A 24,583-nucleotide genomic window follows, 5' to 3' on the forward strand; every position below is an offset into this window, starting at 1 on the left:
CAGCTTAATTATATTTTTAAGTAAAATTTGATTTACAGGGTGGTTTAAATTAGATCTGCCAATTTGGACTTCAAGAATGGCTTTATGCTTACATAAATAACGGTTTGTGTGTTTTGTTTTTTTTTTCTTTCAACAGAGGTTGCAGAACTTGAAGCAAATTTACCTTGTAAGTATAGCATTTAATGGCATGCATTTTAAGGGGAAAAGGACCGTTGAACTGAATGTTTTGACAAAAGTATGAATGCCAATGTTATTTGTTAACTCTAGGGAAAGCCGTGCAAAACTCTGCCACTCAGGCTTGAACAAGTTTTCTTTCTTGCTCCCTCTTAAGGGATTGTAGAGAGGTGGACTCTTATTAGTGTCCTTTGGAAGTCATATTGATCATTTGGCTCCAGAATTTGACTGCTGGTGGACTGAGAGCTTTTCTCTCATAAAACGCCCAAAAGGTACCTGGAACGGAAGAGTCCATTTATTGCCTCACTCCTGTTTTTCCTCCATTCTCTCATTTTCAAAAACGGCAGATTCTGATTTAGGGGCAGAGCAAATAGCTCAGTTCTTGGGAAGCATATTAAGTCAACCTAGTGCTTTTTCACTTAGCATGCAGGCTGTAACCTGATGTGTTTGTTAATAGTGAAAATACTTATGGAAAATAGTTTTTTAAAAAAGTGATCTATATTCCTTAAAAAAAAAAAAGGAAAGGCAGGATAATGAGATAATGTGGTTTTAGCCCTGGAATCTTACTTGTAATGTATGTTATGCTAAAAGCTGAAAATACGAACAGCCACTTTAAAATAGGCTTTTAAGAGCACAGGATAGATGGCTTTTTGCTTCTAAAGCTGAGGATAGATAGTTAAAAATCAAACATGTTTTCTGTTCCTTAGCTTTAGAAAGCCTAGTTCTGTAATGGACAGCAAAACACAAAGCCCTTTTATAAAGGGGAGGAAAGTTCCTACTGCTCTGTATTCGTTGCTAAGGGTGGGTGTTGACAGTGAAGCTGAGTTGTTGCTGAGCTCTTTTTTCCTTCAAGCATTGACCAGAACAGCATCATTCTGCCATGAGTTCTTGGAATACAGGCAAGCACAACAAGTTACTGCTTAGTAAGCTCAGAGGTACATTCAGAGCCCATCGCTCGCTCTACGTAACTTCCTGTGGTGCATGTTCCTGTTTCAGAGTAATCTAAGACGTTTTCCCTGCAGGGAAAGAGGCATGAGCTGCTTGCAGCAGACTGAGAGTGTACGTGCAGGGTATTACCATGCTGTGCATTCACACTGTCTTGTCCATATGCTTATCTTGCAAAGAAAAGCAGTCAATATTCTCTCTGATTTTTGCTGGCAGGTAGCTTGTGATATTTCTAGTCTTTCCCTGTTAAGGGAAGCTTTGACCATATTTTTTTTTATCTCCAGGTTAAACTTCTGAGTGCTGCTTCTGATGAGCATCTTCTATTTGCTAATGATTCTAAATCCAGATCAATGCTCAGATCTTAAAAATCAGGCTTTTCAGTATACAGACTGCCTGATGGGAGGAATTGTAAGGGGGGAAAAATACAGAACAGAAGCAGCAAAAAGAAAGGGCGGGAAGAAGCATTATTTAACTCTTCCTGTTGGTATGCTTTTCTTTAAGGCGATTATAGGGACTTTACACAGAGTAATTTTAACTTTTGTTGAACTTTTTTGTGTAGACTCTTGTATAGGATAACAAACACCTGAGAAGCATATCAGGGTTTGTAGTTACTACAATATGAATGCATTACTAGGGTTTGTGTACAGTTCTAGTTACTTTTTCAGACAAATAGGGTCTATATCTCTGATATTATTTAGGTCCTGGACTACAGAAAAAGAACAGCCAGCTTGATGGGTTAAGAAGCTAAAGGCTGCATAATATGGATAATAATGTATCCATGGATATATGCATCTTCTAGTGCCAGCTTGCCAGCTTGTCTGCTGTAGTCAAGAAATGCCAGTTTTGTGTATGGGAAGTCAATTTAGTTTGTGTCATCAAATGCAAACAAAGGGCTGTTATGCTGGGAGTTTGCATCTGTTGAACTGAAACCACTGACTAGTTTCATCAGATTGATGTTTTTATCTTTTTTTTTCCACTCTTGTTTTCATTCTCACTATTCTCCTTAAATTCTTCTAGTCTGAGAATAAAAACATAGTGTTTGTTTTGTAATGATGCTCCATAAACTTTGCTATTAATGTGGGTAATTGGTTATGCAGAAAAAACTTGTTCAATGTGACAGCTGTACGGAGACTTCACTGGCTTTTGGATGAGGCTTTCAGTGTTTATACTTACACCTTATTTATACCTTGCACATATAAATAAGCCTTTGTTAGCATAGGGCTGTGGTGGCATGACTTCTTGCAGACTGCAGTGTGTAATCAAATGTGAAGATACACGTTACCGTTAAAGAACTTCTAAGGAAGAGATGCTCATTCTGTATGCTGTCATCTTAACATGTAGCTACTATCTATGCAGAAGACCAAATCCTTTGGCATTTTAAAGTTTTTGAGACAGCATGGTTTACTGAAATAAGCTTCTTCCTCACAGCTTAAAAGTGAAGTTCTGTTACTGCTGGTGACCTGTAACTGTATAGGGGAGAGGTGCTTAGAGACAAAGTATAGGAGGAAATCACTTGACTGGAAGGTAGGGATTAATCAGGGAGTGAATTTGGAGAGTATGAAAGATGATATACTTGTTTTCCGAAAAGTGGAAGACCAGTTGTCTGATGTAAATTATTCTTTTGCTTCACAGGTACGTGTAAAGTGAATTTTCCCGACCCAAACAAGCTTCATTACTTTCAGCTAACTGTAATCCCAGGTAACTTTTTTAAACATGATACTTCTGTTTCTGTGTGTGTTGATGTTTAGGAAAAGTAATTCCAAGAGTATGCTGAAGAATTCAGTAAACTTTCTAGTCAGAGAAAGACTGGCTGTAATACAGTGGTTATTTTGTAGAGGCAGTGGAGAAACCGGGCTGGATTTTGAGAACTAGATTCCAATCATCAAAACTGAGCAGGTTTAGGAAATTTTCAGATCTTGTTTGCTCACTTTGAAAATATTTTTTTTTCTCTCAGCCAATTTCAAACTACCTTGTTCTATTTGCTGAGAAAAATCTTGGACTATGTCTAGAGAAATTACTGTATTACAGCCCCGTTATGTTGCAGATTTATTCTTTTCTACTGATTGCTTGATTCTGCAGAGGTGAAGAGATAGATGACAAGATATAACACTGCTGGAAAACTTCAAATATATGCATGTCTGAAAATGCTTAACAAGCAGGAGTCTCTTAGTCTTTGAATATTCAAGTATGTGGAAATTAGATCTTTTATTATTAATACAGCTTAAGTATACTGTGAAGCTTCTGCTGGCATTCTGTTCAATAAAAACATTTCTAGAATTCATCATTTCCACATAAGTTTCTTAATAGCCATCTGAAATTACAGAGTTTGCTTGCATAGCTGTGAGTTTTAGAATAGAAAGTTGTCTTTGTGTTTTATGGATGAATTTGCATGGAAGACTATTTAAACTTCATATGCACTTATTTTTGTGGTGTGTTAGCTTTGAGGCTCTGTGCAACTACTCAAGTGAGAACATCAACATGTGCAGTACACTGAATTGTTAGAGTTAGATGTGCTGGGATCAGTATCTCCCTGCCAACTAATTCCTGTAGATGCCCATTTTCTGTGTGTGCTTATTGATAACAGAATTCGGATGCAGTATGGCAGTCATCCAGATGTCTTACCTACAGAAATAATGGTTTACACTTAACAGGGTGATAGGAATGTTTCCGATAATCCAGTATCTTGAAGTCAAATGGGCACTAGATGTCACTCTTGGTGCTTATTAGCCAAAATCAACTAGCATTTCCTGGGCAGTAGAAATCTTGGGTGGTCTTTGTTAACGTGTCCATTCATGTGATTCCCTTTTGTGATGGAAAAATGACTAAGACTGCCCTAGTCAGTGTAATCAAAAATAAATGCAAATGCTGCTATAGAACTTTTAGCCTCTCATTCTGTGTAGGAGATGTATTCATGTTTACTTGGTGAGCATTTGTCTGCTTGCACCAAATGTCCTTCAGTTTATATGATGCTGCTTTATTATATTTTAGAAATGAGTTGACTTTACAAGATCATCACTGTGTGAGGTAGGGATGTCTTGAATGTGAAGCAATGATAGCTGCTTCATACTAATTCTAAGGTGTCTAATTACATAGTAATTTTTTTGTCTGTTAACTGCTGTGCAGCAAGATGTTGCAGTCAGAAGACAGTTGTTGAGTGCAGAGCATGGTTTTTGTGCTAGCTTCATTGCTGAAATGATCTTGGGAATAAGATGATCTTAATTAACATTTTGTTACTCTAAATATAGCTGCGCAGCTGAAGTCTCTGCAGTTGCAGTCTGACTGAAGTAAACATCTATTTTCAGCTGTGCATAATTCAGGTACAGAATCTTGTGATCAGCTACAGCTTAGCACAGCTCTCTAAAGGCAGAATGTAATACATACCAAGAAAATATTTGTAGCTTTCTGATTCCCTTCATTATTGAGGTTTTTCTTTAGAGTATGCTAAATCTTAGTTTTCTCTGGGGTAGCAGAGAGGCTACTAAGCAGTTGTCACAGAATTTTTCTGGCTCAAATGGCCCAAAATATTTGCCTGAGGCAAGTGTTTTTGTAGTGTCTAAACAATGTTGTGTGAATCTTGATACTCTGGAGGCAGAGCCAGTTTTCCTTCTCCTGCCTGGAACTGTGTCTTGCGTTGAGGGAGCTGAGTTTTAGAAATCCTGCTCATATATCTGATTCTTCAGGGAGCACTTTGCAAATATCTCTGCAGCCTTCCAATTGTGGAACAAAAGCTGCAGAGGTGAAGAGATAGATGACAAGATATAACACTGCTGGAAAACTTCAAATATATGCATGTCTGAAAATGCTTAACAAGCAGGAGTCTCTTAGTCTTTGAATATTCAAGTATGTGGAAATTAGATCTTTTATTATTAATACAGCTTAAGTATACTGTGAAGCTTCTGCTGGCATTCTGTTCAATAAAAACATTTCTAGAATTCATCATTTCCACATAAGTTTCTTAATAGCCATCTGAAATTACAGAGTTTGCTTGCATAGCTGTGAGTTTTAGAATAGAAAGTTGTCTTTGTGTTTTATGGATGAATTTGCATGGAAGACTATTTAAACTTCATATGCACTTATTTTTGTGGTGTGTTAGCTTTGAGGCTCTGTGCAACTACTCAAGTGAGAACATCAACATGTGCAGTACACTGAATTGTTAGAGTTAGATGTGCTGGGATCAGTATCTCCCTGCCAACTAATTCCTGTAGATGCCCAGCTGCACAGCTGCAGCTGCCACGAAGTATCTAATATTGCCTTGCAGTTCTCACTGTTAGGACCTATGTAGTAATCGTGTGGAAGCCAGGGTTGGTAGTCTGCACAGCAAAGAGGTTCTTGCTGGCTCGCTTACAGTTCTCAGTTTGCTTATCTGCAGTTAGAGAGATTGCATCCTTCTGTGACGGATCTGGTAAAGAGGTGCTAATTCTTTTATATTCATATTTTGTTTAAGTTCTCTTGTATTCTGATTAATATTAGAGCTTGAATTCTGTAATTACATTTTATAAGGAATCTTACACCAAGACAGTTTCTGAAAGTAGCCAGCTGTTAGGGTACCATAAAGGTGCTGACTGAACATGTTTTTAACACTAGGAATGCCTTTTGCACTCGGTGTTCTAGCCTTATGTTATTGATGAAATCTGTTGTCAGATGCTTTGTTTTATGCAGTCATTTCAAATGCGACTGGTCTTGAAAGGACAGTGAAAGAAGCTGCTTTAGATTCTCACAGAAAGATTAATTTGAATAAGAAAATAAACTTTACTGTCAAACAGAAATACTTTCAGCTCCCTTGCTCTCCACTTCTCACAATAACCTTTCTTATTAAGTATTTAATGTCACAAAATTATCCTGGTGGCAGTGAGTTTTAAATTAAAATGAATTTGTAGAAAATCTTGATGAGGGTGACTGCTTTCACATAAAAAATTACTTGTCCTCAAGAAATTCCAATTCCTTTGTTATACCTTTCTGCAGTGCACCATGAGTGGATATACAGTAGCATGCACTAGAAAATGGACAGGGGACAGATTTTACTGCCACAATGGACAAACCGTGTGTTTCCGAGGCAGATACTGCTAGCTTTCTCTGCTGTCTGAAGCTTCTTTTTCCTTTTGTCATCTGAAACAATTGTTCTGTCATTGAAACGTGCCTTTATGCCACCACTTGCCTCTGTTCTTATTTTTGTGTCAGTACCTTATTGGATCAACAGCTAGGAAAAATAAGGAGATAGATGCTTATAACACAGGTGGAGTCCTGCCTGCTGCACTGATATTTGGAGCACAAAATTGGAAGCTGAGGCTAAAACATGGTAATGACCTGGACAAAAAAATAAAAAAAAGATGAGTTTAGGTAGCTTGCACATGAAGAAAACTAAAGGAATATGTAGAGATAATGTAATCTTCCTGCAGTTCCCAGACAGTTGGGTTGGTTTGGGGTTTGTGTGATTATTTTAGAGTCCAGTTCTTCAGGGAATTAATAAAGAGCCTGTTTTCTGTTTTGCATGCCATAAAATGACAGACGTCGGTGAGCATGGCTGAACATTTCAGCGCTGCTGATTTAAGGAGCTACTATCAAAAGCATATCCTTTGTGGCCTGTCCTAATTATCTTGCATTTTCTTTTAAAGCAATAAAATATTTTAGTTTAGTATTTTCACAGCACTTTTAGCCATCAAAACATCTCACAAATGCAAACTAAGATTAGAGTCAAGTTGTTGATAATGAAACTTGAGACTGAAGTGGGAGGGATGTTTGCTCTGTTAATACAGCTTGAAGACAAATTTAAGCAGCAGGAGGAAAACTGGAGCTCAGATGTATTCCCTTTCTGCAAAAGTCTTGTCAGTGGCCAACTTCCTAAGTTATGTGCTAAGGCTATTTTATTTGACTGTTTTATTTATAACACTTTGCCAGAACTTCATTTTTTTCCACCACTGTTACACTCCTAAAAAATTGAGGGTCTTTGTCCCCGTCTGTATGGGTGTTGTGGGACACAGGGAAAGAAACTACCATCTGGGAGAACCTATTTACTTGCTTGAGATGCCATAAGATGACTTCATCATGAAAGCTTATCTTCTTAATGCATTGCAAGATTTCTGGCTGGGTACTGAGGCCCTCCAGAGATAGGAATTTTTAATATACATTTGAGTGATTGGTAATGAGTAGCATGCTTTATTGTTGCTTTAGTGAAAAGATTTACAAGCATACAGGGAGAATTGTAAAAAAGGGGGGAGGAGAGATGCTTTACTCGTCTAATTTGATAAATAAGTCCTTGCTTAGTTTATAACAGGACCAGTAGCATACCTAGTGCATTTTTTTGGTTAGTGCTAGCATGGATTGATGCCAAGGTAAACCCGAAACATAAAATGAGTTATAATGCAAGGCAGTGATGAGTATTGAATTGTCTTTGAGGGAGACTTGATCATGTAAGTAATGTGGAAATAACCTGCAGTGTGAGACACAGTGTGTAAAGTGCTTTGTCTTCCAGAGATTTCTCAGCCTTACATAGAACACAGCAAAACAAATACGAGAAAACTGACTTAATATATGAGGTATCTCTTACAGCCTGTGGAGGTGTTAATATGCAGTTAGAAAGTGCTTGAGCTAGTTCAAAACATGTTTTTGCTAAGGAAAAGGTGTGTTCTTTCACCGTCTTGTCCTGCCACTTCTTTTCTGCTGACGCTGATGATAATTTAACCCCTCTGCATGCCAGTTCATCTCAGTAATCGTGCAGGAAACTCTGCCTCTTTTTGTGGTGATGGTTTTATACAGTGAGAGGTTAAGCTGGGTTTGTCCCTTCCAGCTGAACTCACCTTGTCTGATTTCATCCTGGATGTGGAATCACTGGGAGTTTATTCTGTGGCTGGGTGGAACTGGAGCTATCCTGAGCTAGGCCTGTGTGGTAGGGAAGAGCAGAGAAAACGAAGAACAACTTTTCAGCTTTTTTTCCCCAGCCCAAGCATCTCTTGAGCAATGTCAGTGTGATCTTGCTGTCTGTGCTTGGAGTCAAGGACCTACCTTAATGTTCTTGCATGCTGCAGAGGCTGTGGGCCTGGCGTTTTCAGTGTGTGGAGAGACGTGGAGTGTGGATTTTCTCTTGCTGCTTCACTAGCAGGAAATCTGACAGTCTTGGCAAGCTCTCCTCTTTTGGAGCTGTTCTTGAATGTTTCTTTTGGACAATTGTATTACAGTAAGGATTCATTAAATCTGAGGGTTTTCTTTGACATAAGGCACATGTAGATACACCTATCAGCAGGTACCTGTTTCACATTAGCAGGGGTGGAATATGAAGAGCTGCTGTGCACTTCACTCAAAGCCCACAAAAATCAAGGAACTAGTGAAATTAAGCCAAGGAAAATAACTTTCCACTGCTGGACTTCCTGAGCAACCTTAACAGTGTTGGTGTTTCTTCTTTGCCTTGCTGTACCAGCAGCAGGCTTCTCCCTGCACAAGCACATGTGGGTGTTTCATGTGATTGCTTATATTGGGAAGTGGTAGCTTGATAAGTGCTTGTGAACAAGAGGACAGTGGGGAGGCTGTGGAAGGCTTTGAGGTATGTGGCTTGCACTATAACAAACACTGAATTCCTGTATGGTGTTGCTTGTTTTAGTACGATCACTGAAAGACCTGAGATTATTTTGACTGTGCTTTTTACAAGGAACAGCAGCATACTTGGAAATAGTGAGGATTCCTGACACTTGATTAAAAAAAGCTATTATAATGTGCTAGATGGTGGATAAAGTGCAGTTAGCTGTGTCCTGTAGGGTAACTTGGTGGTGGTAGGGTAACTTGAGCTGTGTGAACTCCCAGGGAGATGTTGGACCATTTTCCTGATCATTCCTTCCTGGAACAGTCAAGAGTCTTGCTTTGAGTGTTTTGCACATTTGACAAGGAGCAGCTTCATGAACAGGATATTGGTATAACTCACCTTTTACAACTTACTCTTCAGAAATGGCTTGCTTTATTGATTTTTATCTCAGTAATATTTGAAAACAAAAGGTAAATGCTTTTATCTTGCTTTTTTCCATAAAAATCAGAGCATGTGCATTTACTTTCTAGTAAAGCATAGCATGCCTGAGAACAACTGCTTAGTAAATCAGACACACTTCAAAATCTAATTGGAGTGGAAATGGAGAATGTATTTGAAAAGCATATGTTCTGGACAGGTTATTAAAGTGAGATTTGCAATGGTTAAGGCTTGCAGCTTTGCGCTGCACAGCTCAGTGTGGAGGCAGCTGTAAACAGTGCTGTGTGGGGTGGGGAAGACCAGCCATGTTCTGTTTTCATATACTGTGCCAATGCTGCTGTTGCAGTCCAAAATTTCTGATGCTGTTCATGGACTGAACCTGTCAGTGGTCTACACAGGCTCTTGGGAGAAGCTGGACCATGATGTACGTACTTCCCAGCAACTCTATCACTGTTCTGCAGGCATGGGTCTTTTGGAGTGGCATGCTGGGCATAGCGTACAGTTGAGTCTCATCTTTGGCAGCGTTAGCTTTTACTGGCTCACTTCCCTCTACAACTGGGGGTTTCTGTTATTTAACAGGGTGATGCCCCCTCCTTTTCAATAAGTCAGCTGATAAGAGATTGCAAAGAGGAGGAGAGTAGGAGCTGACTGCTTTCTTGTGATTATGGCAGTTACAGCGTGGAAGCTACAGGCTTGTGCTGACAGTGGTGAGATTGTAACAGGGACTGAAACCTGAGCAAGTGAATGTGGTGCATTGGTTGGTAGGAGAAAATAGAACGTTGTGCTAGATCTGTGTAGGGACTGGGAAGGCAGCAGGTCCAGAAGACAGCATCCTAAAAGAGGATTTTGATGACCTATACTAGAGGAGCTAGTTTTTTGTGGTTTGGAACCAGCTAGATAACAAAACTCTTCTTAAGTCTTTCTGTAAACCATGGATTGCTTCACAGAACTTTCCTTTGCAATGTTGCTTTAAAAAAATATAAAAAAACCCCTGTCATACAATGATAACCAGCCTTCCTGACCTTCAAGCCTTCACCATGGCTGTATCATGTGATACAGAGAGCTAGAGTACTTGAGGTAGTATGAGCCTGAGCATTCCTCAGGTGTCCCAGACCCCCAGTGGTGGGTTGGGTACCTGTTTCCCTTTCTTAATGAAAAAACTGAATAATGGCAATGCCAGACAGACACATTTCAGATCACTTGCAAGCATTTCAGCTTCCAAGTACAGCCATCTCAAGAGCTGCAGGCTGACTATTATCCTATTACATTATCTCTGGTTAAATGCAACTAGATATTTTAAGATCTCATACTTTAAAATTTAGCCATTTTAATAATTTAGTATCGAGTCTGAGGTTGACAGATGCAAGCAGATTTTCCTAACTGATATATCATCCTAAGATAATTACAGTAAAAGAGTAAAAGTAGTAAACTCTGAAGCATGCTCTTGCACACCATTATTCATACTACTCATGATATGTGATTGCTAGCACAAGTCTGGGAAGATGTGCTAAATCCTGCTCCAGGATTTAGCATGCATTAGCAAGTGAAGTATGTATCCAGCTCATTCCAAGGGTCCATGTTGTGGTGCTGCATGCCATATGGCTGTGTAGCAGAATTTTGTTCAGACATGAGAAGTTCAAAGGTTCCTGTAGCTTGGTATTGCCTAGTACTCTGATCAGGAAGGTGGATTTTCCAGGGTCACTCTGGAACCATTGCCTCTTCTGACTTAAAATTTCTGCTGTAAAGGTTTTGGGAGTGGAGGAAGACACTGTGTTTACACTCTCTTTGGATTAGGTGGCAGCTAGGGTTACAGTATAACTAGGTTAAGTGTTGGATGATAACCCTGTGCTGTTATCTTTGTAATGACAGATATTTTGTATTGTATGGTGTCTGTTATTTTCTCTTATTTAACTATTTTTCTTGTTTTTTCTTTTCTAGATGAGGGCTATTACCAAGGTGGAAAGTTTCAGTTTGAAATTGAAGTTCCTGATGCCTACAATATGGTGGTGAGTATTTGTCATTAATCTAATAGTTATCATGTTAGATTTCCTTTCCAGGTAATAGGACTTCAGAGGGAACTTGGCATTGAGACTAAGAAAGGATCTTCTCTCTGTTACTAAAATGTCATGGGTTTGTAGAAAAATCTTGGTTGCCTGGAGTTTTTGGCGGTCATCTGAACTCCTGCTCAAAGTTGGGGTAGGGTTAAAAGTTGGGCTTGGTTGCTGGAGGCCTGGACCAGCTGACATTTCAAAATCTCTTAGGATGGAGATTCTACTGCCTCTCTGGGCCTCTGTTCCAATGTTTAATTACCTTTGTTGTGAATTTTTTTTCCTATATCAGATCAGAATTTCCCTTTTTGCTTTGTCACTGTGCACCTCTAAGAAGAGCCTGACTCTGTCTCCTCTATACCTTCCCATTAGGTAGTTGTAGACAGCAGTAGGGTCCCTGCCTTCAACCTTCAGTTCTCCAGGCTGAACAAAACCAGGTCCCTCAATTCTGCTTGTACTGTGTGTGCTCTGGTCTCATCACCTTCTCGGTGGCTGTATGCTGGGCTCACTCCAGTTTGTCGATATATCTGGTACTGGGGAGTTCAAAGTGGGACACGGATCTGCTCAAGTGCAGATCATCAGACCTGAGCGTCTTCCTTCTGGCTGAGGTTCCTCTCTCATCTGTTCTCTCCTTTTAATTATTCTTGAGACCTGCACTTAATGATTATTCTCACAAAAAATTATATATCTAAGAGAAAGAATGAAATAGGTGAACAGAAAGGAAAAGGTTTTTTTTCTTTTTGTTTCTCTGGGGCTTTCAAACTGGTGCTTATAGTTCTGGTATTGGACTGAGGTGCTTAATCCCTTTTGAGAACATGCTGTGGAGGATGGGGAAAGCACATATGGTGACAAGTGGCCTCCTTTAGTGCACTCTGCCAGTTCTAGTGGTTGTTTCCCAGGATGTTTAGCTGAATGTCTTTAAAAAAATAACAGTTTTGATAGTTATGAAGCAAACGGCTTTTCAGAGGACCTGCAAATGATTGTGATACCTTATTGTAGATAAATAGAAAGCTCCAGACAGCTTGGCATTTAGAAGCATGAGAAATGTTGGTATTTCATTATTGTACTTTACTAAAATCACAGAACCTTGCAAGGGAGGGGAGGTGCAATTGCAATAAAAATAACTTCAGACATTGTTTTCAGAGTTTAGCTGTCAGAAGAACAAGATCGACTCCAAAAATGGAAAATAATTGGGGCACATATCTTGTTCTCAGGAATTACACCTGCCACTCTGTGTCCCAATAGTTTGATATGTGAGAAAACTAGACTCATTTGAGCATTTGAGTTGCAATATTTGCATTTAGGTATATGAATTGCAGGAAGAAAGAAGCCTCATCTACTTTGAATGGTTTTGAAAATTTTGCTTGCTTTTGTAACTTTTTTCTAATCATTCTGCTTTCTGTTTTCTTACCTTTGGTGTTGGTAGTTCAGAGCTCTTTTCTCAGAGAGGCTGAAGAACGTGTAGGGGAGGATACTAGAGAAATGTGTCTGGGAAGACCCTTGGCTTTTGTGTTCAGATGCACTAAGCCTAAATTCATCATCGTATATATGTAGTAGTTGCAAGGGAGGGGAGGTGCAATTACAATAAAAATAACTTCAGACATTGTTTTCAGAGTTTAGCTGTCAGAAGAACAAGATCGACTCCAAAAATGGAAAATAACTGGGGCACATATCTTGTTCTCAGGAATTACGTTGTTTATATAATATGTAATATTAATAAGCGTTGTTTATATATATGTACGAAGGAGGTGCCGTGGTCTGGAATGCAATAGCTTGAATTCCCAGACTGAGCTTGGAGAACAGTGCATTAATACTGCTGGTATAGTAGAAAGGTTATGTTTCTGAAAGCAGGGGAGTTGGGTTTTCATTCCAGAAGATGCCTTCACAAGTTTCCTAATGTTTCTTTATTTATAGTCTATGAATACATGGGCCATGCACTATGTCTTATAAAAAGTTCATGCTTGTAGAGGACTGTAGCATTTCTGAAACAGCTTTGAATTTCTCCCCCTCCTTTTTTGGATAGTTGTGCTTGCCTTTCATAGTAATATTGGTCAAGGATTTTCTGCTCAAGATGTTTTTTTTTTTTTTAAGTGTTTAGAATCCTGCGTGTCTCTTGATATATCTAAAACACCTACATGTACTAATAATGTTTGCAGTTGTATGGTTTTGGTTGTGGTGTTTTTTTTTAAGTTCCCCTTAATCTTACCAAAGAATTTAATACTGTAATACAGGGCACTTTTACTAGCTTGTGTAAGGTTACACAGGCACTATAAAGACAAAGGTGGTCATTTAAGGTTGACTGCATCCTTGTTCTAACTTGAATAAATTGTGCCATTGCATACCTGAGAAGCACGGCCTTCCATATAAAGGGGGAAACCCTGTCATGTTCTCTGCTGTCCAATTTCTAGTCAACTTCAGTAATAGCAGTTTAACCACTGTGGCAATGCTGGGCACAGGGGAACAATACACAACAAATATATATATGCAATATATACTCAGTTTCTTAAATTTTTGTGTTTAAGGCATTCATCTAAACAACACTGCTGCAGGAAAGTATTTCCTATGTGTCAAGAGGAGAACTGAATGTTAATTTTGATCTGGGTTTTTTTGATTCTCAGTTGCTATAATTAAAAAAAAATCTTCTGGTTTGTTATGGTTCCCTGCTCAGCACTGGCAGAAGATTTACAGCAAATGTTAATTGGATATTTTAAAATTCTGAGCACCTCTCATTCAATACAAAAGTAAAAAGTTTGCCTTTGTACAATTTAGAAAAAAAATGCAGTAGGTTGAATGTTGGATTATGGTCAGGTTACTAATGAAAATGTATATGTACATAAATACTGAGATAATTATGCTGAGGCCATGGTTTGTTTTCTGTCAGGCAGAATAAGACTGAAACAAGTGATGGCGGTGTCTTTAATAGAGCTCTTCAGACCTGCCGGTGTTCTTTCAGCCCATAAGCAAGGTTGGGATATCGCACATCTGCGTCAAGCTCCTTGCGGTAGTGCCGAACAGGTTTGTGTTGGGAGTAAAAATACCGGACAAGACTGGCAAGTCATTACAGCCCTGCTTCAGAGCCTGCATCCATTTTCTAGCTAATCTTTTTAGCCTGCAGAAAAAAAGAACATATGTTTTTAAAGCTACAAAATGCATAATTTATCATGTAGTTTCTGTAACGGCATCCTTTAATTTCTGTAGCATGCTGTTGCGAAAATCCTGTGTGTTTGCTGCTCCTCTGGGGAATTCTTTTTTTGTCCTTCATTCCTCATAAGCAAGCATTCAGCTTCTGTACTGGGAAAAGTGGATGTGTAGAATGGTGGCACAGTAGAAGAGTATAAGAATAAATAATTAAAGAGGAAAAATTTGGAAGATTTTGTGTTGTGGACTGCAGCCATGGCATACTACTCTGCCCAGGGAGTAAGGCATTGGAGGCTGATTTGGAAAGTAGTGGGTCTGTTAATACAGAGGAGTAATATAAGCTTGTGCTTTAGGTGTGACTGACTAGGATGTACACCAATGCTTGGTACCTGGGCTGTAAACTTCCTTAGTGCAAAGAGTCAAGAGCCTAAAATGTGGAAGGGATGCTTTGTAGTGTGGATGCTTTGTAGGAAGTGCTGCTGTGAAGTGCTGCCTCTTGCCTGTGAACAGAGCACACGGCTGGTTAGGGCTTAATCAGACTTCCGAACTATTGAGCTGCTGTACTGAGTATTAGAAATGTTTATTATGATTATCTGTAAGGCAATAAAATATGCCAAGGGTTCTTCCACTGTATCCGTAATTAAGTGAACCTATTTAAGTTGTTGGAGGGGTGGATAATTTTAGAAGCACCTGAGCTTGAGAACTGGAAAGGGTTCCTATTTTTAATCCGCTATTGGAGGCACAAGGATTGTTCACATAGATTTGTGCTACAGTGCTAGCAGTAATTTTTGTCACCCCATTCCTGCAGGCCGATGGGCTGTTTCACTCTGTGCTTTATAGAAAGGCTGTGGAAAGGTAAGAGAGCTTGCCATGGGCTTTTTACTAAAGCAGTGTGTTTCGCAAAGGGGGGAACTTCTCCAAGTGCTGCGGTTGTGCGTGGTCATGTTGGCTAGTCCAATGATTGCGTTTTCATTGTTGCTGACTTAATACTAAACTGCCATTGTTGTTGACTTAATATTAAACTGTCTGCCACCACAAGCCAGGCCTTGTTTGCAGCTCTTGTGGTTCTGATGTATTGTGTTGTCAAGAGTAGACAGCCTAAGGGACTCTCCAGTTTACTGATGTTTTTATGACATGAGGTGCCTTGCGCAGTGGTCAAAAGCCAGGAATTTAACAGCAGAGCTGCTAATCTTGGATCTTTTTCTGGCCAATATGTTAATTGTGGAAACTGCAAACAATTGAAAGGGATTTGGTTCCTGAAGGATCAGGTGTCACAATTAAGGGGCTTCCATCTACCTCTTTGACCCTACTTTATACAGGCTTTGGTTTGGAACTGAAGAAATGGGAACTGGGCTCAAGTTCCATCATGCCTCTGTCTGGAAATTTTGAGGCAGCACAAGGAAGCTCAGGGACCTGAAGTGTATGACTGGGGCAGCTCTTGTGTCGAGACCCACTCCTACTGTAAGGCAGCTCCTCTTCCACTTGTTGAGCTGGGTAATCCATTCTGGCAAAAGCACAGGGCAGCGTGGCTTCATTTTCCTCTACTCTTTTCTCTGTACTATGTGCTTAGCTGTGCTTGGTGTTCAGTTTCAGTCAATCTCAAGAACTTCTTCAGGAACTGGTAGGGGAGAGCGGCAAGAAATACCTTAGGGCTAGTTTGTAGCTCGGTCTCTGGAATCTGTATTTCTGTTAATGCCCCTTTGGGGAATTATGTTTTGTAAAAACTGTAGCGAAAAAAACTGGAGTCGCAGTTGCAGGGCAGTTTACAAGAATGGTTTGGGAGTATCTAGTGTCTAGAGAAAACATTTCAAACAACACTGATTCCAAATTTCTGCTGGGAACCCATCCCTTCTCTAGGGAAAAGGTTGTGAAGAACTACGGTTACAGGGCAGATAAGATATCTGTATTAGTACACCTGTCCCATTAGAGTGCCAAATTGATCAAGATCTGAAACTGCTAATTAAGTTCATTTATTGATTCTTTATATTCAGTCTCTCATTTGGTGAGAATAATGGAGGGGAGAGATTATTTATTAGCTGCATTTTTAAAGAAATGAGACAAACTTGATCTGAAGCTTGTACTGCAAAACTTCCACCAAACTGAAGTCAGTATATGTGTAGTTCTCAAATGCTTGCAATGCTTTCTTGTACCGTCTATATGTATTCACCAATATGTTGAAGTGGACTGAGAATGGATGTGAAAGTCAGACAGCTTCCATTGTCAAAACTAATGAGAGATCCTAAAAGATAAGTGGCTGGTTAGAAATGGAGAAGAAAATTAATCCTTGCACTGTTGTGACCCCCAGTTGAGGTTGGATCTCCCTGTGCAGCTTTCAGTATCTGAGGTGAAGGAAGAGTTTGAGTGATGAAATAAATGGATTTTGTAAGCTTTGTTGTGCAAAGTGTCACATGTATGACCTGAAGATGGTTGGAAGTATTCAAGTGAAACAACATCTGGAGGAAATCTTGTGTGGATTTGTTGGTCTAAGGAAGACTCAAAGATGACTTGGAACAAGCTCGAAGGAGAAGTTTTGTCTAAAGAAATTTCATGATAGTGCTGTAGTTGTCCTGTCTGTGTAACAGAGGAAAAAGGAGAGAGAAAAAGAAAACCTTTGTCTTATTGTCAGGAGTGGGTTTTTCTAATTTTTAGCAATGAAAAACACTTTGATGCAAGGATAAAGGAATTCTTTTGTTTCTATGATACAAAAAATGAGACACCAGTTAATTCACTCTGACTGTGAGGATTTGGGGATTTTTTTTAAAAAAACATTTAGTTTGTATAAAGCTTATTTTTTTTTTTCTACTCATGAATACATTCCCTGTTTGAAGGTGCATATGGTAGAAATTTACTCTTTTTATCTTGATCTACCAGCATGGAATAAATACTGCTGCTTTCCCTTTCTTGAGAACTAGACATAATTTTCAAAACAACGCGAAGGTGTAGCTAATGAAAAGCTGTGCTGTTAGAAAACTTCTAAGAACAACGTTTGGTTTGAAGGTAAAAAGTGTGAGACTGTTTTCTGCATGCTGCTTAATTTTCAATAATGCTATGATCCAGCACTGGATCAGTGTCAGTCAGTGTCCCTGGAGTTACTGGACAAACATGAAATAGGAGTGGAGAAAAGTCAACATCTACATTATAAATTGCAGGTTTGTTGTGATAGGCGTTTCTTCTTTTAGTGCTGGACAGATATGTTATTGGTAGCTCAGTACCATGCATATTTTCTTCTCTCTTTTTCCAAAGACTCTTAGTTAAAAAAATATTTTACTAAAAAGATAATTGGAAAGCTGAGAACAAAGTGATGAGACAAAACACATCATGCTGCTATGCAAATACAGCTATTTGAACTATTTTGTCTCTTGACTGAAGAATTCATGGGAAGCAGCGGAGGAAAATAGCTCCACATCTATAATGTGTGATTTAATTGAAGTTATGAAAGGTACTGGCCTGGGCTGATGGATTCCAGTACACTTAGTATAAGAAATCATCTGCTTGATTGAAAGCTGCAAATTGTAATTTGGAGAGCATGGATGGAACAACATGCTGTTGCTAAGCTACCAGAATTTTTATGACCCGCTCTTTATTTACTTCACAAAACTAGAGCAAATGAGACTATATTTTAAGAATCAGTATTTCAAAACCCACTATGGAATTCAGAAATCTGGTGATCTTGCCTGAAAATAAGTTTGGTGTCTTGTTATGTTAGTGTCTTAAGTTCAGATATGATGTGCCTTTTTGATGCTTCTTGTGGTACTTCCTATTCAATTGTGAACAAGTAGGTCTTTGTTTAAAAGAAGTTGTTCTTTTGACATAGTTATCATCATTGCATCCTCTGCCAGTTTTTCACAAACCTCTGACTTGGATAAGCCTTGGGGGAAAACACTTAGTAGTTTTCTGGTTTAAATTGTTGTCTTACTGGTTAAGTGTTAAGAAACTGAATGACTTAGAATGTTTTCTTTCCCCTGAAGGAGACAGGAGAAGACAGTGAATTCTCTTGGCTTTCTTTAAAGTTATGTTTTTCTAAGAAAATGCATAATACTAGCCCAGCTTTTGTAAAGAGTTGAGAGAAGCTAAAAGGGCAGAGAAAGCTGGTGTAACTCCTGTACATTATTGTTACCGGTGTCTTTAATGTACAAACCTAGGCTGTGAATATCAAATATATTTGCCTTTTTCAGTTCTATGACAGTGATACAATTTTATTTTAAAGGGATAACATTCTGATCTGTTTTCTCTCCTGGCAGCCTCCAAAGGTAAAATGCTTGACAAGAATCTGGCATCCGAACATTACAGAGATGGGAGAAATCTGCTTAAGGTAGCAATAGCATTCTGTTGTTTTGTTTTGTTTTTGTTTTTTTTTTTAAGCTTGGAGGTTTATCTGTGTCATAAAACACTGTATGCTGTATGTAATTTTCATGCCAGTATTTTTTTCAACAGAATCTGCAGATCAGTGGCATGTGACTCCTAGGAACTTAGAAATCTACTGAAAATATTGTCTTTTCTGTGCATTAGAGACCATGTAGAGCCTGGCTTTTCAGGTTCAGACTTAACGTTTTGTTCTACTTGGGGTAAAAATGTGAACTCCAATGTAAAAAAAAAAAACCAAACCAAAACCAAACCTTAGTTGTTTTTTTTCTCCCTCCGTAAATGAACGCCTCAGGCCCTGAGGGGGTTTACTTGTTTAATGCCTGAATGTGTTAAGTGCTTGCAAACCATTTATATTTCAAAAAGGAAGGAAAAAGTGTTCCTTAAACTTTAACAGTAACTATTCTATATTTGCCATTTGTTTATTTTAACATTTAATATCCACTATAAGACACATGTGCCAGTTATAACAAAACAGAGTTGGAGTGGAAGTCGAGATATGAAGCCTGAGAGCTAAGCTTCACCGAAGTGAGAGGCTTATGTTGCTGGGTGGTTTTGCTTGATAATAAATGTTTTCTCTCCAATATCAGTTTCTGAAACTTTGTTGTTTCAGTTTTTCATCATGAGTACCTGATGGTTAAAGTGGCCATAAAGCAAACATAAACAGAAGTGAGAAGCATGACTGTCATTTTTCAAGTTAATGGGACATAAAAGAAAAAGTAGATGAAGCAGAAGCAATGAATATAAGTGAGACTGAAAGCTGTTCTGAAAATCCAGAACAGTTGCCACCATTTGTAGCAAATTAGCGCTTTAAAAAAAAGCTAAATTTTTCATTTAGATTTAAAAATAATTTTAGGGCTTTGTTCAAGGTCCTAGTGAAAATGAAGTTGTCACAGGGCAATCTGTCACACTTCATAGACAGGTCAGGCTCATCAGCTGATAACAACTAAAGAGCTGGTATCAGGGCTTTTAGCCATAGTGGTCTACTCCAGGCTTCTGAGAAGCTCATATCATCAAAGGGTGATAGAAACGAGCCTGAAGAGGCTGCTTTATGTTCCTGGTGCTCAATAGTGTCAGACTGCAGCAGGATTACAGGCAGCGAGGGATGGCATCTGTAGACTTTACCTCACTTGGGGATTGGAGGATTTAAAAGCACTAGAAACACATACTACCTAAAAATCTGGTTGTCCACAGTTATTTGGAGCTGGTGATACAGGAAGGTTGTTTTCACAAATATGTATTGCTGCTTTTAGCAATTTCCAGACCTCTAGTGTTTCTCAGTGCCTCCTAGGACTGTTGCATTTTACACAGCTGAACTTGTCACCAGACATTAGGGAGGCTGATTTGAGGATCATGTTTTTACAGTGTAAATTCCACCAGAGTCCTTGTGGCTTAGTCAGTGGAGAAAGTTTAGATGCGTTGAGTCAAATAGTGCAAGTAAAGGAATGAATAAGTGAGCTGTTTGGAACTGGGGAACAGGAAACACTAGACAGCAAATGGTAGCTGAAAATTTAAGCTCTGACTACAGTGCAGCATCTTCTGAGGTTAAATAAAGCCTCACATTCTTGAGGATATTTCACTGTTTCTTGTCTTTAACCGGTTTTAATTATGAAAGATGAACATAGTGTTGGAACATCATAATTCTAATGAAGTGAAGTCAGTTTTTTATCATCTGCACTGAAATGTCAGCTTTATTTGATTGTGAGATACTTTAACATAGCAAACCTTTGAAATGTCTTACCATTTAGATGGAAGAACTAAAATAACTTAGATTGCTCTATGCCTGTTATAATGGAGAATGTACTCTATATATAGTACCTGCAATCAACTTATACAAGAGTCTCCACATTAAAATAGCTTCAGTTATTTTTAAAAGCAGAAAAAAATTCATTATCAGTATTTTTCCTAACTGTCTCTTACTAAACATACCTCATGCTATGGTATGTGTTGGTTTGGTAGTCATCCCTGAATTAAAACATACCAAATTACTAAACTTGTCAAGTGTAATAGTTTTGGGCAGGAAAAGTGTTGTTTCTCTGTGCTTTATGGATTGCAGTTACTCTGGACCATGTTATTAATGGACCATATTAATTAGGTCTGGACCATACTTGTGGGTGTTACCTCCACTGCACATGTGGATAGAAAACAAAGATACCTAGAAAGGATATGCATGCTTACTACATATACCAGTTGACTACTTTTTTGAGAATGTGTAATGCATGTCACTGACTATTTTTCTTTTTCACCCCGTTGATGTGATCTGAGGTGTGGGGGTTTTTTTTCCTCCTTGACACCATAAGCTTTTAGAATAGTTTAATCACTCGGAAATTTCACTGCTTTTCTGCATGTGGTGAGGTGGTCAGCGTTGTTGGATGTGTCTTTGTCGGTAATAGGCATTTAGTTAAGGTTTGGTTGCTTTATGATGCAATATTAAAGGGTGCTGAATGGAGAAGTGTTTGAAGACTGATTAATTGTATCATCTAGTATAGCTCAGTGTTGCGATTTCTCCAGTTAAAAAAGCTGATTAAGTTGATTGCTTATTTGTGTTCCTCAGTGCTGTTCCCAGTCTCCTCAGCTGTGCCAATGTGGAAACAGAAAGCTCTTTAGAAATACTTTCTACACCAGTTTCTCCACTCATCCAGTCTATAGCGTGGCTCCAGAATGGTTGCGCTGGTGGTACTGGGGTGATCAGGGGGATGGGCAGCAGGAGGTGAGCGAGAGAATAACCCCTATAATGTGTCCCTGTCAGCAGAGGGTTTCTGAAGTGGATTTACAGCTCTTTAATTCAAAGTTACCTTGAATGATACTTTATGTTGGTAAAAGAAAGGCAGAAGTTTTGTTGGAGTTGGCATTTTATGTTGATAAATGTGTTCATCTGAGATCTTTACATAAAGCAGTTTTTCTCCAGGACTGATCTCCCAATTACAGTAATTTTTTAGTCACTTGAGCTGTAAATCATGTCAGCTGGAGTTTCAGAAAGTTTTAAACTTGCTAGAGCCAGGCAGTTCCCGGTTCAGTAGATGTTTTTGCAAGATCTCTTTAGGATGCTGTGTATTTAAAAATAAAAAAATTCCTCAAAGCTTTTCTCCATTCAGGGATTACAGAATGAAAAGATATTTGTGGAAATGAGAGCTGAGCAGCTGGCTGGTCACATCAGTGGCTGTTTTGGTTACTATAGCTTCAAAAATAGTGATTTTGCAGTCTTCCCATAGGAACTCAGGTATAAGGATTTGAAATCATATTCTGGGAGGTCTCCTTAGATACAAACACCAGATGTTAAGGTGTGGTTATCAGTTCCAGTCCCCCCAATGACTGAGGACACACTCAGGGCTTTTCTCAGACACTACTACAGCTGAAGACAAAGCAAATGGAAATATTGTTTTACTGTTCTTCCCAGTTCCTGGTGAAGTTCCTTGACTGACAAACTCCTGCTTGTGCCACAGCACTCCTGCTCCTGTCAGCCCTGCTGCTTCTTCCCCAAGGCATGCGCTCACTCACCAGCTTTAGTAATTTGAAATGCTGCACAAATTGTACAGTTGGTTTACCCCTCTCTTTACTTTTGCAGATTAATTCTCGAGTATCACAAGGGAAGCTTCTGAATGTTTATTCAATCTAAATAATGCTAGATGAGCTTTCTGGCAGTTCTGTATGAGGCAGCAAAGTCCTGGCAATTTTGGAATAGTCACTTCAAGTAAACAGTTTTTTCTGCCCATCAGGTGTCTTGAAACCCTGGTAGAACAGGTGGCTTTTGTGGTGTATCTGGCAGCTTGTCAAAGGCAGCCTCTTGAAGCATTGAGTGAGAAACTCTGCTGGTTGTGCCATTTGAGAACTTCCTAGTAGCCCAGGTCCCCTATGGCAGCAGGACCTGTCGATGACAGGTCTTTGAACAGAAGCTACAGGCAGATGCTTGTCCATTCAATAAACTAGTTCATGATGTGTTTTGTGTATTTCTACTCATTTAGGTGTTCATTCTGCGGTGTGCATGCTGCTCTGAGAACAGATCACTGTTCAGACCTCCGAACTGGTAGTTATTTCTAGGTCATCCACATAGAGAGCATGAGATAGGGTTTCTCTAGACAGCCTGTGCTGGGAAAAGGTTTGCTTAGGGGCCTAATGATCATTCCCAATGCGTAGGAAGAAAAAGGATGCTGGTCTAAAAATGAATTATAACAGCAAATGAGAAATATTAGCCAAAGGTACACTTACCTATCTTCATAGCTTTTCTGCCAGAGCTCTGAGAGCTATGAGTGTCTCCTCAAGTCCTGGCTGCTGGTGTCTCCAGCTGGAGAAGTGCCCAGAGAGCTCTGAGGCTTTGGGAAGCTGGAGGGGTGTTAGTGAGGCTTAGCTGATGTGCTCAGGCACTTTGGGCTCTATCAGTGGATATTTTTATGATTTTATTGTGTATTAACTTCTCGCTTTTAAGTTCAGTGAGGTGTATGAAGAGCCAAAGGGAAGTACTGTAGCACAATTTTATGAACAGACAGAAAGCAAGCTAAAAAGTCTATTATTTGCTCAAAATCTGAAAATCCTGGCTCTTGCCTGTTCAGCAGCATTGTTGCTTTTACTTTTTTAATACAAACAAAAATCTCAGCCACGAGATGTTATTTTTAATGTTCTTGAAATCAGTTTTGAGCTGCACTAGTGGTAATGGCATAGTTTATCTTTTTTAAAGGTACAGAGATGAGATTAGCAGCACAGTTAAGATGGAATAGTCTTGTCCAGTATGATCATCCTGTTCCTAGTCTCTCTACATTGAACAAGGAGTAATGCTAGTTGTAGTATATTTCCTTGGATTAGAAACTTGATGCATTCAATAAATAACTATGGATAGCCTGTATGGTCCAGTCATCTACTGTAATTTAAAAATGACTTGATACATATCATCCTGAAAGTTGGTAAAACCTAATAGTTTAAGACTATTTCACTTTAACCCTATCATTTCAGTAGTAGAAGCTGCTGGTGGTGATGAATTTTCATGCTTTGCTACTTAGCTGTATTTTCCAGTTTTAGATTACTTAACAGAGGAAGATGTGACTGTGAAATCATGCTTCAAGTAGTTTTCCAGACCTTCTCATTCAGATTTTTACTTTTTTCATGAATGTGAGCAAGACTTCATCTTATTTCTCAATTATGCTCTAATCTCCAATATTTTTACTTCTCATAACTGCTGATGTTTTGACCTGAAAGGTCCAGAAATGCCTAGTGAGCTGAATACAACTCAATGATTTCAACTTGTAAATAGGTCAACAGCTTCACTGGACTTACTATCTGGCATAATATGCAGGTCATATAAAATTTCTATACAGTATGTGTGTATGTAGGAAAGTCTGTATCTTAATTATATTAATATTCATATATATTTATATTAAAATTCAAGAGCATGTATTATAGTTTATAAGGAACTTTTTCCTCCTGTAAGCAGTCTCTCTTGCCCAGAGTAGTCTTCATCGTGATTTCCAGTTGGGGATGTATGGTGTTGAGTTTGTCTGTAAGACCTTAAAACATTCTGTGTGCAATATAGCTCACCTGCTGGAAGAGGACTGTAAGACCCTACTGCTAGACTGTCCTGTGCTGTGTCCCTGGAGGCTTAAACTGCATCTGTTCATGAACAGACCAGAACTTTTTCACTTTCTATCCCTGCTTTTAAGAAGCTCAAGTCCACTCACAGAAGAGAGGATGATAATCCTCTTTCTTGCAAATTAGTTATCCCACCAAAAATACCCTTTTTTTGGATGGAAATGTGCAGATTTGGTGAGAGGTTATTCTGTAATCCTGTCTCTTCACCAAAGATGAACGTGTTCTAAACTGGAGTGCATGTGCCTTGTGTGCTCAGGGGAAAACAAAGGTTCGATGTTGAGACTGTGTCACAAGGATTTCTGTCACACTTACTGCGGTTGATGAAAATAATTCAGGTTTTTTGACAAAGGTTGAGCTCAGATTTGGATATCTGTAATGACATTATGTAGAA

General features: G+C 38.9%; 1 protein-coding gene across 6 annotated transcripts in view; it reads left to right on the forward strand.

The window, feature by feature from the left end:
- UBE2F (ubiquitin conjugating enzyme E2 F (putative)) overlaps nt 1-24,583 on the forward strand; it is an 86,272-nt gene that overhangs the window by 12,950 nt on the left and 48,739 nt on the right. For 2 of the 6 annotated variants that reach the window (XM_069782100.1, XM_069782101.1), the window contains 5 exons: nt 137-166; nt 2,752-2,817; nt 11,006-11,073; nt 18,495-18,565; nt 21,170-21,325. In XM_069782100.1, the coding sequence (XP_069638201.1) occupies nt 137-166; nt 2,752-2,817; nt 11,006-11,073; nt 18,495-18,565; nt 21,170-21,325 (391 nt within the window). The remainder of the gene's footprint in view (nt 1-136; nt 167-2,751; nt 2,818-11,005; nt 11,074-18,494; nt 18,566-21,169; nt 21,326-24,583) is intronic. The other 4 variants (XM_069782102.1, XM_069782105.1, XM_069782103.1 and 1 more) reach the window with 4 other exon arrangements.

The sequence above is a fragment of the Haliaeetus albicilla genome, chromosome 4, assembly GCF_947461875.1.
Source record: "Haliaeetus albicilla chromosome 4, bHalAlb1.1, whole genome shotgun sequence".
Taxonomy (NCBI): Eukaryota; Metazoa; Chordata; class Aves; order Accipitriformes; family Accipitridae; genus Haliaeetus; species Haliaeetus albicilla.